General features: G+C 39.5%; 1 protein-coding gene across 1 annotated transcript in view; it reads right to left on the bottom strand.

The window, feature by feature from the left end:
• The window catches only part of LOC308397943 (neural-cadherin-like), a 348,547-nt gene that overhangs the window by 150,995 nt on the left and 181,988 nt on the right, over positions 1-15,564 (bottom strand). The window contains exons 17-23 of the mRNA XM_080884232.1: positions 11,805-11,925; positions 11,562-11,724; positions 9,296-9,964; positions 7,444-7,635; positions 5,712-6,155; positions 5,239-5,569; positions 3,620-3,713 (exon numbers count right to left, since the gene is read on the bottom strand). Coding sequence (XP_080740358.1) covers positions 3,620-3,713; positions 5,239-5,569; positions 5,712-6,155; positions 7,444-7,635; positions 9,296-9,964; positions 11,562-11,724; positions 11,805-11,925 — 2,014 coding nt within the window. The remainder of the gene's footprint in view (positions 1-3,619; positions 3,714-5,238; positions 5,570-5,711; positions 6,156-7,443; positions 7,636-9,295; positions 9,965-11,561; positions 11,725-11,804; positions 11,926-15,564) is intronic.

Genomic DNA, 15,564 nt, shown 5'->3' with positions numbered 1-15,564 from the left:
ATTTAAGGTTTTCTAAATTGTAAATAACATGTCACGGAGAAGGTATTTGCAACAACACACGCTGTTAAAGACATTTAATGGCATCATACCAAACAGAAGTGATGATGTTATTGTTGTGATATGTTAATGTATTAATTTTAATTTCAATTCAGGTTAGATTTTTTTTGTGCAGGTTTTCTGTGCGCAGAGACTGTGCCAGCAATGCGCAATTGCGCACCCGCGCAGCTTAGAGGGAACATCGGTGACAATGGTATTCAATTTACAGAAATGTTGCAAGTAAACATAATCTGGAATTTCACTGATTCATCCAACATGATTGTTTTGGTATGCTGCTGGCACACGGATCAGCATACCAAACTGTGATCTCCTATATACAAAACTGTTACTCTAATATTACGTAAAAAGTGTGAATTAATGAAACAGTTTATGAATATGTTACCTAACATAAAAGCTCAAATTATATGCACACTTTTTCCTCTTTCAGTTGGCTGCACTTCTGATACAACTGTCCAAGCTGAAGACAGTCCAAAATAAATATTCTTTCATCCCTTTCAGCCTGGACTTTTATTCTGGATTTTAGTGTTTACTCTGTTAATCAATTGCCCTCTGGGACAATAATAGAAAGTGAGTAGAGACGTTGCATTAGGGAGAGGGAGGCAAGGGGGAAAATGAGACTGACTAATAGGCACAAAGACATGCAAGGAAGCAATTTTGCTTGGTCCTTGTCTCCATGCTCCCTTTGTACAGTAAATGAGCTCATTCAAGTTTAATTAGAGAGGAAATCCAAAGCAGAACCTTGGCAAATCAAATAATAAACCACTTGTGGAGACAAGAGCTGTTTTAACTCATTTTACAGCACATGCTGTGGCATTCATCACGTCTTAGGTCTAGCACTTAATTCCAGGATTGACATCACTGAAAGACAATTTTACTGTTTTAACTGGTTAAACTATCAGTGGTTCCTCATTTAGTACATCTGAATATGCTGAAACCTGATTCTATTGACCCTTATGTGAACTATTTTGTTACAGGTTGTTTCTGGTGCCAACACTTGTCTTTCTTCTGGTGTCTTACCATTTTGCACAATGCTACCCCAGATGACTGTGTCTACATACACATTACATAAAACGTCACCCCATCTCTCACCTAGAGATCATTAACCCAACTCAAACGAGCAAAACTGAATCATCCCTGGACTGGCAGGCAGACCAGCTGTATGCTGGAATTAGTTTGATATCTTAGTGCTTGCATCACCACTTCAGGTGTCCTTAATGTGGCATGAAAATGAAAGAAAATCACAACTAACAACTAAAATTTAATCAAAACAAGTAATCCTCCAAGCTGCACAAACAGCACAGGTCTCTCCGTGTAGCCGGCTGTGCAAAACGTGTGCCAGGACCATTGACAAAATATAACAGCTTCGACAGCCTTACTCAGCATACTTTGTATTGTTTCATCAAAAAACACTTTAACCAGCCCTAGCTTTCAATTTCAATAATCTATTCACAACTTTAAGACTTATTTCATTGGTTCTGTTTGTTCTGTTTGGCTAACGATTTAAACTATTATCTTGTTTTATCATCTGTTTATTTTAGAAATTCAAAACATTTTAACCACTGGCCATACATTTGGCAAAAAAGTGAGTTTTTATTTAGAAATCATGCTAAAGTAGCGACTGGATTTCAACTTTTTTGTTTATCTAACACATCGTCCTATTAGTTATTGCTTGTTAGACAAACTGTGATTGCATATATGTTGGTACCCCCGTCCAGAGTATGTTTGTACTCCTCCACTTTGTGGAAAACATTGTTCCACCAGAACATTTATTTTTTACTTATTTTTTCCCCCGCACTGTTTAGCTAAACAACGCAGTAGAAAACAGTAGAACATCCACACCCAAACACTGAAAATACTGTTTGGTGAACTGAAATAGAAACACACAGTAGGTCTTGAACCTCCCCTCATCTCCACCACATTTTGCTTGGAAAAATGGGAAACAGATTTAGTCTGCAAACATACATGTATAAGGCAAAAACAGAGTTTGCACAATTCTAACAATCTTAAAAGTCGGTATTTGGTATAACCAACATGACTGTCAGCCAATGTTCATCTGCTGCAGTATTTAGTATTAGTATTTAGTATTTATTTATTTATTTATTGTCATTGTCAAGAACAATGAAATTGCGTTTGGGGCTTCCATACAACCCAAAAAAAAGAAGAAAATAATAAATACCCCTTAAAACCCAAGTGTACATATTTAACCCAGTGTGACTCCAATGCAATAAGACAATCCTTAGCAATAATGTTCGTAGAAATTCAGACAAAGACCTGAGAAACATGACAAAATACAACAATGCAACCCATTCAATATTATTGTACTGTGAGATATGATATCAGATATGATGTTTTTTACGCCTGCAACTCTTCACCCATCTTAAGGATAAACTGACAGACTGCCAAGACATGTGAAGTTTTCAGCTTATAGCTTTTTGGGAATCACTTTATTGCTGCAAAAATATTCTTCTACACCTGTCAAACTGTGTTACATTTGGCATTTTTTTTAGACAAAAAAGAAAATGGGAACAAATTATGCATTTTTGCAACAGGCTGCTATTCACAAAGTGAGTCCTCTGCTTAGTTTTCTAAGAGACACAACATGTAGACACAACATCAATTCATCCCTTAAGTTAGGAGCCACTTTTATGTGGCCAGGTACAAGGACTGGACTAAAAATGAGTGAAAAAGCAACCAGTGTCCAATGTTACATGAAAGCCTGTCTAATTTTAAGCAAAATATGAGACTTTTGCACAGAACTCTAAAAGCAGAGGTGAGTGCGCTATAGTATGATATGTATTAAGAAAAGCACAACGGTGTGTTCTGAACTTAAGTCGGGTTTGAACCATGACGAGATGAGAGCTGTCGTGAAGTTCTGATACCTTATATTGCACCCAGTCCTTCATAAAGCCTGAACTCTGACTTTGAGAGAAAAAGTAGCAAAGTTTGTCATTTTGAGTTCAACACAGCATGAAAGATGAAGACGAAGGTGTCATAGGGTACCGGAGTGTCACTTCGGGACTCGTCTGTGCATGTGTGTGGGAGATTGTCAAAGTGCGAAGCGTTGTGGCTCAGTGTCACTTTTGGCAAGTGAAACTCTCAAGCAGAGTATTGGCACAAACAGAACATCGTCATCCGACGGCAGGAAAACACACATGCATTAACAACAAAAATGGAAAGAGAAATTGAGAAGAGGCATTGAGGAAATAGAATCAGAGGAAGAAAATTGGACAGGATGGTAATGGTAATAGAAAAATAGGATGGTAATAAACAAAGATGGATATTTCGCTCCGGGAGTTGTTGCTTTGCACTATTTAAATGTCTAAATCAATCTAACGACTAAAAAACAAGGAGGTGCCGCTGATTAGCCGTAAAAGGCAACTTGGTTCAGGGTATGAAAGAAGTAATCTGGCACACAGAAACTCCTGCATCACTGACGTCAGGATGTTAGACATTTCTTGGAAAGAGTAGATGCCCTGCCATCATTCGCACTCATTTAAAATAGCTTATGACACATTTCTGATTAGAAACTGCTGACCCATTGAATTAATTTGTTTTAATTTACCTTGGCACATGTCCTTCAAAGACATACGTCTTGTTGTCCCAATCATCTGGGTCAGGAGAGTAGACCTTTCCGAGCACTGTAGTTGGCATACGGCCTGAAAAGAGAAAATGCATCCGTTAATCAGTCTGCGTGAGAATGATTCAGCAGCACTAAATATGTCGGAGAATTAAAGGATAACCCTCTGTTTTTGCTTTTGGATTGATATATACTGTACATGTGTTTAAGTGTGTGTGCTTCATGTGTTTTACATTCATTAGAATAAAGAAAAAGTGGAAAAGCCTTGAAATCACAACACTACAAACAGTAGCTTTTCAAACACAGGAAAACAAAATCAACAATGTACAAACATAGTGAAAAACAGCAGAAACAGCAAAATATCCAAAGACACTCAGGTCTCAGCAAAACTGAGAAGTGACATTGCAGGTGACACTGGGAGAAAGAAATGCAAAAGAGAAAATGCTGTTTGAATGCATAATGATTATAATCAAGTAGAAAGAAGTGTTGTTGTCATTACTCTTTCTCCTCCAATTCCTCACACTGTACCATGTGGGAATTATTCACAGGGTACCCTTCAAAATTTAAAAGGCAGACCTTGACATGTTGAATTTTAGCTGGATTGTCTTTGTGAAACTTAACTTTTGAGAAGAGTTCAACACCACTGAAATGTGCATTTGTAGCTCTGAATGGCAAAAGAAGATGAAGCATTGCTAATCCAAGTGCAAGCATATAAACAAAAGCGACGTACTGTACCTATCAACAGAGAGGCAGCAAGGCCTTAACTGCCTGACGTGTACTTCTAATGCATAACTCAACCTAACTGACAACGCAGTGTGCCGTGAAGCCTGTGTAAGTCTGAAAACTACATGGACGCTTTCTGGGACTAAAAATCTGAGATTCACTGCCTGAGTTCAGACAGACCAGAAACGCAGTACGCTGTCAGAGAATAAACATTTAAAGTGTAATTAACTGTGTGTCAAATCGAGCACTATTTGCCTTTGTGACCCTTAGAACGGCACCGTGGGAGTCACGGCAACTAAATAGTGATCATGTGGGGAATGATGATGTAGTGACAATGGAAGAGTTGAGGCGGAGGTGAAAAACACAATAAACACAGTGTGTGTGTGTCTGTTTGTGTGTTTTAATTACTGCTCACTGATTAGGAATTAATTAGCTGGCACTAAGAGAGTCACCTACAGAGAGAGAAAAGTTTGAGGGCAAAGTTCAAAATGTGCTTTAAAAAGTAGATGAAGGCTGTTTTATTAAGTAGATGCTGGTTGAGCGACATTTTAAAACTTTCCCACCGACCTCCGTCTGTCAAATAATGTTAAATTCACAAAGAGACAGACTTTTAATTTGACAAAGTAAAATAAAATCACCCTAAAGACAAAAGGGAATTTTCAAATAAACCCTCCAATCGGTGTCGTGCAGCTAATCTGTGAAGGCCAGAAAAAGGTGGTTTTGCCTCAAGGTGATTGTTGATAGCACAGAGTCGGGCTGGGCAGTTACCTGGATTTAAATGTGAATTATAATGACTTCCAAATATTATGAAAACACACTAATTGGTGAAAAACAAGTACATTTATGCATTCAGTTTTACTTTTTCACCACCGCCTACTCACCCCTGTGACTATTAATGAAAATTTTCTTCTCCCCTGCCACGTGTGCATGATCATTTTGGTCACCGATGGTCACAGTCAGGGTGCTGGTCACCGTCTTGGCTGGACTTCCACTGTCACTCATAATAATAGGAATGAGAAACTCTTTCTGGCGTTCGCGGTCAAATGTCCTCAAAGCTGTTAGTGTGGCTGTGCCGTTGAGATTGTCCTGAAGGTAGAAATCGTTGCTGTAGCGATATTCAGGGGGGACGGCAAAGTGGAAAGGAGGACCATTCTCAGGCGAGTCGTGATCCACAGCTTGAAGGAGGGTCGACGTTTGGTTCAACCTTACTACCTAAACAAGATGAAAAAGGATGAGGGGTTGTAGCTTTGTTCACTGAAGATTTTTTAACTACACAGTCAATCATTATCATTTGCTTCGTCTTTATGAAAATCTATACATAACAGTACAGTATGCTATATGGGATTAAACCTACCTGCGGTCCAGACACATTCTCAAAGACTATTGGAGAGTACGCTGCTTCAAACTCTGGTCCGTTATCATTCACATCCAACAGAGGCAGCTGAACTGTGGCGCTGCCTGTCAGAGCTGGAACACCGTGATCAGTCGCAATGACAACTAAGTGATGCTGGGGTATCCTTTCCCGATCCAGAGGCCGAGCCACTGACAGCAGACCGGACTGATCAATGGTGAACAGACCCTCAGGGTCTGAGTCCTCTGACAAGCTATAGGTGATGTCACGGTTCTGGCCTGAATCAGAGTCGCTGGCTACTAAATGGGCCACACTGGTTCCCACAACAATGTCCTCAGGTAGTGGAGCAAGTGACATGAAGTGTGGAATGAAGACAGGAGCGTGATCGTTATAGTCCTCCACCTCCACCACACAGTGCAGAAGGCTGGAGAAGTCCAGGTCTTCAACCTAAAACAGGAAGCGCACAAATATCACACACATGCATAATAACAAAGATCATGAACTCGATACTTCTTGTAATTAGAGCCAAAATAATTTCACAGTGCACTAAACAGTTATTGTTTTTGCAATTATTTTCCCGAGCAGACTTCCAAGTTTCCAGAGCCAACAGCTTACCTAAAATAATCAGACAAAAGCAAATAAAGACATTAATTTTTTTACAGAAGAAGTGTCATGCCACGAGATTTTTGCATCACTTTGACAAAGTTGTTATTGGGATGTGGCTTATGGATTGTTTGTTTAGGACAACAAAAATGTTGTTGCCCTTAACGAGGTAACCAAACAAGAGTAGAGTTTAATTTTAATTTAATTTTAAGAGGTTAAGGAGGCGTAAAAAGAAAAATATTAAATCAGAGTATGAAGCCAATTATTCACCATTGGGAAAGTTAAAAACATTAATTAGCATGTTGCAGTAGTTTCTGTGAGAAGCTTGACTGCAAATATCGAAGAAAACACACAAAAACTGCAATGTTAACAGTAAAAAGGCTTTATGTGACACAACCAGTGTAACTTGGTTGTATTCTTGTAACTTCTAAGAATCAAAGAAAAGAATTAAGACTACTATATGTAGGAGGAAGTGTTTGGATTGGCTCATATCATAAAGGAAGAGCAGCTTAAGTTGTCTTCAAATTGGCCAGTTCGAAAGCATTGGTGAATTTTTTTTAAATCATCAATTATAAAAAAGCAGATAGAGGGTTCCTCTGGGTGTGCAACACTTATATCCATTTATATCCTTTTAGAATTCGAGGTTACTTTCCAGCAACTTTCTGTCAGTTCTACCAGTATAAAAACTTGCCTGGGGGACTTTTCTTATTCTTATCTGTAACTGACATATGACACTGACACTGTCAGACTGCCTTTATGCTATTGTCTTCACCTTCACAACTCTTTACGTTAGCTGTTGATGGAAGGGCTGACAGGTTGGTTTATGAGATTTATGATCATTGCTTACAAAATTCTAAAAGCCTGTCCTCCCATCAGTTTTGACAATACTCAAAACTTTCCAGGATCGTTCTGCATGTGAATGCAGCCAAACTTTAAACGCTGATTAAAAATCAATTTATTTTTAAAACCTTAAATTCTGTGTAATTTTCCATCTTCCATTCACATGTTTCATACTGTCAGCTGAAGGTTCACATGACTATTATGAAAAGGAATCCAATGAATTAGAGAGAAATCTGAATCAAAGTCATTTTCAATAGTGAAAGCCTTTGTAATTGAAATGCCTTCCACGTACCTTCAGTGTCAGGTTGAACCTCTGCTCGCTGTGCCGTTCGTAGTCCAGACGTTTCTTAAGCCGCAAGGTGCCGCGCTGCTCCTGCTTGTGACTGACCATATAGAACTTTTGCTCCTGGTCTCCAGACACAACACTAAAGGTCAGCTGGGCGTTTTCACCAATGTCCCTGTCCTCTGCTGCAAGATCCAAGACCTTAGAACAAGTTACAACCAGCAATTACATTGTGTTAAGGGAACTGGCTATTTACATTTTGACAATAAAAAAATAAAAAGCAAAGTGCTAAATCTCCGAACAATAAAGATAACCCAGGTTTTCTGAATGTAGTTACGATAAACATGGACATGACTGTCTCTGCACATTTCTGACAAGAGCAAATTATCCATCATTTTCAATATGATACAGGAAAGCTTGCAAAAATAACTCCCGACTGTGTTCATTTGTTAAGAATAGGATTATCAATATCCCTGCCCCATCCACACAGAGGACTTCCCATGATGCAGTGCAGTATAAAACTGAATTGTACTGAAAACGTTGACATAAAGGCCCATTTAACAATGGAATAGCAGTTCCCTCCTCTGAGCATCTATCTCTCATGTAAAACTGGTGATCAAGAGTTTCTTGCTTTTCTAAGACAACCCTACTGCAAACTAGTTCCACTTAGGAAAACAAAGAACTCACCTCTGAACCTATGAATTTTGAGGTCTGATTAAAAGTCATGGCTGGTCTAATAATCTCCTGTAAGAAACACGAATGAAACCTGCAGCTTGTCAGATGAATATTAGGTGTTAAGTTTTAATGTGAATTTAATTTCAAGATTTGTGAAGATACCAGAATCCAATCATTCTCATAATGCACGAGCCATTCAGCAAGTTTGATTCCAAAAAATAATTATATCTGGTCACAATGGAATGCAGCCAAACTTGCATGTTTTCTTGTTATTTATTTTTGTTTTTCAAACACACTAATAAACAAATTACCACAATGTTGTAGTTCTGTGCTTGTTGATGCCTTTGGTTTTATTGTTTCAGATCTTTTAGTGTCAGCTAAAAAAGGCGACACTAAAAGATCTGGGATGATTTTGTTGCAGATGTTAAATATAGGAATTGTACCAGCAACTATTCCAACAATAGGAATTGTTGGGATTGTTGCTGCTGTTGGACTCGATGTGCAGCTTGCCCCTGGTGTGGCCAAAAAGTATAAAAGTATAGAACCTGCCAAACAAAGTTGAAGGAGGTTGGCTCTGAAACACACTCATAAACTGAGTGGTTGTAATAATTTTTGTCCCTTTCACTGCTCAGGGACATTTATCTTGCTGTATTAACCCTTGTATGGTGTTCGGGTCTGTGAGACCCGTGTTCAGTTTTTTTCAAAAGAAAAATTAAACAATTAATTATTTTTTCACGTGTAAATGTGTTGTGTCTTTCCACTCACTCCACTTGATTATAACTGATTTATTTATAACATTTTATATAAAAGAAAAACGAGAAGCACATTAATTCATAAATGTGATCTAACAAAGGTAAAGGGAAAAAATTAACCATGTTTGCTGTTCATATGTCTTGTAATTGGGATGAAGTAAACATCTGTTGAGTAATTTAACATAAAATTGTTTGATAGTGTTAATTTGGAAAGCCAAAACTCTAGTGGGTCCACCAGACCCATGAACACTGGCTGAGTAAGCTACAATGTAGCTTGCCATCGCCAGTGTGTGAATGTGTGTGTGAATGGGTGAATGACTGAATGTAGTGTGAAGCACTTTGGGGTCCTTAAGGACTAGAAAAGCGCTATACAAATGCAGGCCATTTACCATTTAAGGAGTATTGTTTTTGTGATAGCAACACCAGCCACCCACCTCTGCATTGGGCTCTGCGTTCTCAGAAATCCTTGCCAGGCAGGAGTGATCAGTGAACCTCGGAGCGTGGTCGTTCACATCTTTGATCAGAATAGTAGCAGTTCCCGTTCCTGCCATCCCTCCCCCATCCCTGGCTTCTACCACCAGGAGGTAAGACTCAACTTGTTCCCGGTCTAGCCCACCTATGCCTACAGTGATGGTGCCTGTGGTGGGATTGATGGTAAACATTTCTGAGAAGGTGGGGACTCCGCCCAGCTCTGCATTAGTGGCATCTAAACTACCCACAATCCTGTAAGAGAGCACAGCGTTCTGCCCCACAGCTGAGTCATCCAGGTCGGTCGCCGTCATTTCCATCACCGATGTCCCTGCTGCTGAGTTCTCTGCTACTTCTCCGTGACAGCTGGGAGCGCACGTGAAGATGGGCGCGTTGTCATTTATGTCCCATACATTGATGATGACATCTGTGAAACCCGTCAGACCTTCGCCGCCCTCATCTGTGGCCAGGACAACGAAACGCCAGACAGCGCGCTCCTCGCGGTCAAGCGTCCGCTGGGCATAGATCTTCCCTGTGACCTCATCAATTATGAATTCACTGTCTGCACCTTGGCCGTGGAGAGAGTAACGCAGGGCCTCCTGGTCAGCGTCCTTATCTGGGTCAGTTGCCGTTACCTACAATGTGAAAGGCACAGTGAACCAGGCGAGGCAACAATCTTACAATCACGGAGCTTTTACACCGTTGCTGACTTGGTTGTGATATCACGACTCACAGCACTCCATAAGTGCCCTGTGCAGCTTTGTACTCTCTGGTATTTAAATCTGGCAAAGGGCCATCTTTTTAACCCCAAGCCTCACCTTTCCTCCCCCTCTTCTGTCTGCACATTTTGCTCATCTTCAACACATTAGCAGCAGTAACATCAGGTCAGGCCAAAGTTGCTTTAACTTAACACAGTAATTGCAGAATGACTGAGAGCAAAAATGTATGTGTGCTTCTACAGACGAGTATTAAATCCACATATTAGAGACATTTGTGAAACCCAAACTTGATGTGTACACATGTACAATTTAATAACCCACATAGTCAACAAAACTCAAATACCTCCTTCAACATAATCAACAAATATGCAGTTAAACAAAAGAAACAGTTTGAGTTTTACGTGGGTTTGTAAAAGGGAAATGACATCAGATTTACCTGTGTTACTGTTGTGGTCTACCTAAGACTTTCTATTTAGACATCTTACTCCTCCGAGGACCAGAGAGCGGTAGAAAATAAAATTCTCTTTTTCTTCTGGCAGCTGTTAAATGTTATTAAATTAAAAATACTGCTTAATATTAGCTACAGGCGCTGGTTAAAAAATGTCTCCGGTTGCTTCTTTGAAGAGAACCTGTTATGATCAGTATCAGCTGCATATTTTTATGCTTGGGCTATACCAGAGTAACTCTGTATAATTCATTGTTTAAAATAACCCTCACTTATTCACCCCCTTAAGTTCACCCTGCGTCTAAAACAAGCTGCTTTGGCTCATTTCTCTTTAAGCCAACTTTCTACTGATTGACATGGTTGGTGGGGCTTCGGTGTAACAATCAAAGCTCGTATGAATATATCTTCTCTCTGTGACATCATGCAGATCCACAAACAATAACTAAATAAATAAAGAAAGAAAACTTAGTTTAGAGCAGCCAGAGCTCAAAGCAAATTGACTAGATAGATATGAGCTCATAGGAAGGTAACAGCAACTCGCAACAACTAATTTTATCAACCAGAATATGCAGAAGTGCATGCAGCAGAAGACACCGGGAGCCACTCCTGTAAGCTAAGAACAGGAAACTGAGGCTCACCAGAATTGAACAACAGAAACCTGAAAAGCTATAGCCTGATCCGATGAGTCAGTTTTCACATGGATCCATCCTGTCTTGTATGAGTGGCTCAGGCTGGTGCTGTGATGTTGTGGGGAATATTATCTTGGGTCTCTTAGTACCAACACAGCATTGTTTAAACAACCTTTGTGACATTATTTGCTGCATAGCCTCTACTCTTTTTTTTGAGAAGCGTGAGAGGTTTAAGGGAGAGTTCACCTCAAACTTAAATACCGTCTTCTCTGTTGGCCTGTAGTGCTATTTATTTTCATGTTTGTAGCTCAAAGTGGCAAATAAATAAACTGACAAAACTCAGCAGCAATGCATCAGTGAACATATTTATGTAGAATATAGTTTATTCCTTGTCTTACTAGTCATATGAAGAAACAATACTAGTAAGCTTGGACTGTACCTGCAACACAAACACTGGAGAACCATCCAGCTCCTCTGTTACGCTGCCGTAGTACTCGTTAACAGTAAACACCGGAGCCTCGTCATTCTTGTTGACCACGTTTACTGTCACAGTCGTGTAATCTTCCCACTTCCCATCTGAAGCCAGAAGATGAAGCTTGTACCTGAACACAAGTTTCAACTTTGTCAGGGATGGACAATCGTTCAGCAAGCTTGGAGGATTCTTCTCTGAGTGTGTTCCTACCGTTTGTTCTGTTCGTAGTCCAGAGGCTGGGCTATAAAGATAGTGCCCACCTCTGGTTCCACATCAAACACCCCTCCTGTGTTTCCTGATGTGATCTGGTACCGCAGCTTAGCGTTTCCACCTGCAAACCAGTGTAAGGATGAAGACAAATTAACAGTGACAGTAGAAATAAACCAAAGTATAGTATGTAAATCTTTTTGGAGCTGTAGAGCGGAAAAGTTATGGAGTTTAGTTTTTGTATTTGTAAAAAGAAAGAGCTTTGGTGAAGGCTTGATCCCCCACGGGCTAGCAGTACCCATTTCACTCAGTACTGCTGGTTTCTGCTAGACCCAAGATCTGTCTCAGTTAACAGGGACAGACAGCAGCCTGCTTTAGCTGACAGAACAGAATTCAGATATTAAGTCTTAGATCTGAAAAGGAGCCAGCGTCCGTCCTTACAGAGGTGATTGCCATTGCCTAACATGTAAGAATTTCATCCACGTGACAAGAAATCTCTTGAAAAGTAAAAATCAGATATTTTAGAGCCATTCACAGAAAAGAAAAAGGCTTTACGTTACCTCTGACTCTAACAATTTGATCACAAAATCAATTATGACCTTTACCAACAATACAAATAGATATGTGCCAATTATTTCTACCAATCCTTCCAAACTACACAGAAATTCACCCATTTTTAAAAAGAGAAATTTATGCATACTGTTTATTCTTCAAACTGAAGACTTTAAATCAAATACTTGTTCTTCTTTATGGGATATTTAAAAAATACACTTGTTCACTAAAAATAATTAAAAAGTGCAGCATGCAAATGTACTACCAATTATTCCTGGATGGATCCCAGATACTTGATCACAAAACATCAATTATCAATCAGAAGATTATAGCAATCCAGCCTTTTAAGCTATTAAATCTGACAACAGTGGGATTTAAATTGCTTTTAAGGGCGTTAACATTGTTACAAAGCCAGAAAACTGCAAAAAATACCAATAAATACAATCCATCTCCTAATTGTTGTTGTTAATGTTATCTATTAGCTTTCTATGTCGGGCGCAGTCTTTGGTAGAAGTAGTGTGTATTGCTTGTGAGCATGGATGTGAACAAACTGCACAAAACATCAAAGTAAGTGTTAGGACTTGGGTGCTCGCCTCTGTCAGTGCGCCCCAGGGTGGCTGTGGCTACATGTAGCTGCCACCACCAGTGTGTGAATGTGTGTGTGAATGGGTGGATGACTGGTTGTGTAAAGCACTATACAAATACAGGCCATTTACCATTTACAGCCCATTCAAGTAACATTGCACTGAAAGCTGTTTAGTGGTTTTGTATAAATGCCGAATTGTGGATATTTTCTTAATATCATAACTCTCAAGGAAATGACACGAAGCTCTCTTTTCAACTGAAGATGAATGATTTCCATGATACCGATGGTTTTGGAAAAGTTGTGTCCTAAAGAACACCTATTGTGCAGCCAAGAATAAAACCTTTCACCGTTAGCAGACTTACTGAAGTCAAAGTAAACTTATTGTCAGAGGAATGTGAACAGAATTCAGACGGTGGTGTTTACATTAACAAAGACGCATGTGGGAATTCATATAAAGGTAGCAAAATACAACAAAAGTGAGTGCACCCAGTTCAAGATCGCATAAAATGCCATTTATCAATATGTAAAGTACTTTTTTATGTGTCTTTTAAACAGAGTTCTAACTGTGCTCACAGGTCGTAGACACATGAGACAATAATTAGAAAACCTGTATAGACAGAAACCCTACAAATTTGCATTGTAAAAATTACCTCTAAACTTCAGAATTTTCTCAGTTTTAACCCTATGGACCTACATTATGTTTCCACACTGGAAAGAACTGCCACAATCTGAGCAAAATGTTTGCGGCAGCAATCACGAGGTCCGGAAAGAGCTGTAGTACCACTAATCAAAAGTGATTTCCTCCAAATAAATAACGTTATGGGCAGTCTGCTACTTGTTCAATCATTTAAAAAAAACAATACATAAAACAATAACTTCAGACTTACCAGGTCAACGAGTGCAAATAAGAGTTCGTATTGACCACAAACATGGCTTGTACAATTCAGAGTACAACCCACATTCAATCAGGCTCTAATCTATGAACGATCTCACTGTCAATTTAGAATCAAACATTGACCTAACATGAATGTTTCTGGCAGCTTGCAGAGTTTAAATGACACTGCGTAATATCTTAATAGTCCGAGAAATAAACCCTCTCTAGTGCTTTGATGTAATACTTCAATACTAAATATTGCCAAAGAAAATGAAAAGAAGCCTGATGAATATCAGGAGCACATTCTTTGGTCAGATTACACCAGTGGTTCTCAAAGAGTTTGACCAGAGTTTTGACAGGTGGGGCGCAAATCACCTGGCAGAAAAGTCATGCGGAACTAATGTTTAACATCAGAATCACTTTTACGGCGGAATAAAGACATTTGCGTCAGTTATGTTAATAATATGTGGATCTGCTGCAACAGATAGCTGCAGAGTGTACTGAAAGGTGCGAATCTGTGGTCCGAGGTCGTGCCAAAGTAGGTATCCACGACAGAATTTGTTTCCCCTTCGTCGGGAGCACGCACTGGGCTGTCCAAATCACGGACAAACAGTATCCCACATTCCTGATTTTTAGTTCACAAACACCTCTGATAATGACTAACTACTCCTGATATTTTGGAGGTTTTAGCTCTGTACAGTTAGAGAAGAATACAAATAATTATCAGTCAAAATGTCCTTGGTTTATTGAAACAATCCCGTCTGATAATACGTGAGAACAATCAATGTACCAAGTTCTGTTGTAACCCCCAAACTGAACGGTAATGTAACAACACAATTTTTCACCACAACGGTTTATTACTCCCACGTCTAGTATGTTGTAACGGAGGCAGAGTCAGATGGATCCGCTCTCCCTGCACAGTGAATGCTCCTGATGCAAAGGAAACAAATTTTGACTGGGACACCTACTTTGGCACGCCGGTGAGGCGTTATTGGGGACGCTGCTCAGGTGCATCCACCTCCCCCGCTTCCGCGCCGCAGACCACGCCCCACCACAGCTCTGCTGTCAAAAACAGGCTCACTGCAGCCACTAAGAGTGATTAGTATTAAACCCTCACTAAATTATATATTTTTAATCTCTGTTAACAAATTTCTGGATGTCTTTTTTCCTTTTTTTAACAAGACTAAGACTGAACTTTATTTCCCATGTTTGGCAATGTTCATATTCTATTTAATGTGTTGCTTTTTTGAAGAAATGGTGCAGTCTGATGAAGCAGTCTAGTGACAAAAGTTACAAATAGTTGTCTGAAAGGAAAGTTGTTTGTTTAAAACAAAAAGTACTGAAGGATTGATTGTGAATGAGTTTATGATCTAAATAAAGCTGCAGCTAGGCTTTTCTGTCATTGTTTTGTTTAGATGGGGCGTGAAAATATTTCTTCCTGCCATGTGGGGAACGATGTAAAGAGTTTGAGAACCACTGGATTACACCGAGATACATTTGTTGTGTTGGGGTCCAGATTTTGGCCTAAACCTGGCCAGGAGAACCTGCTGACTGCAAAGTCCAGATAGCAATGCACAGAGGTTGTAGCATTACTAGGTTGCATTTCATGAATACAAAATAGTGGATCGCTGTGTGTGTGTCCTAGAATATTGTGTAACAGGATTAATTTCTAGTATTCAGAAACCAGCAAGATAAGTGCATGATGGTAATTCATAACACACTGCCAGTATCACATGTGGGTTTCTAAAGAG

Source organism: Rhamphochromis sp. 'chilingali' (genome assembly GCF_963969265.1).
Source record: "Rhamphochromis sp. 'chilingali' genome assembly, chromosome: 6".
Lineage (NCBI taxonomy): Eukaryota > Metazoa > Chordata > Actinopteri > Cichliformes > Cichlidae > Rhamphochromis > Rhamphochromis sp. 'chilingali'.
This window is presented reverse-complemented; position numbering and strand designations above follow the sequence as displayed.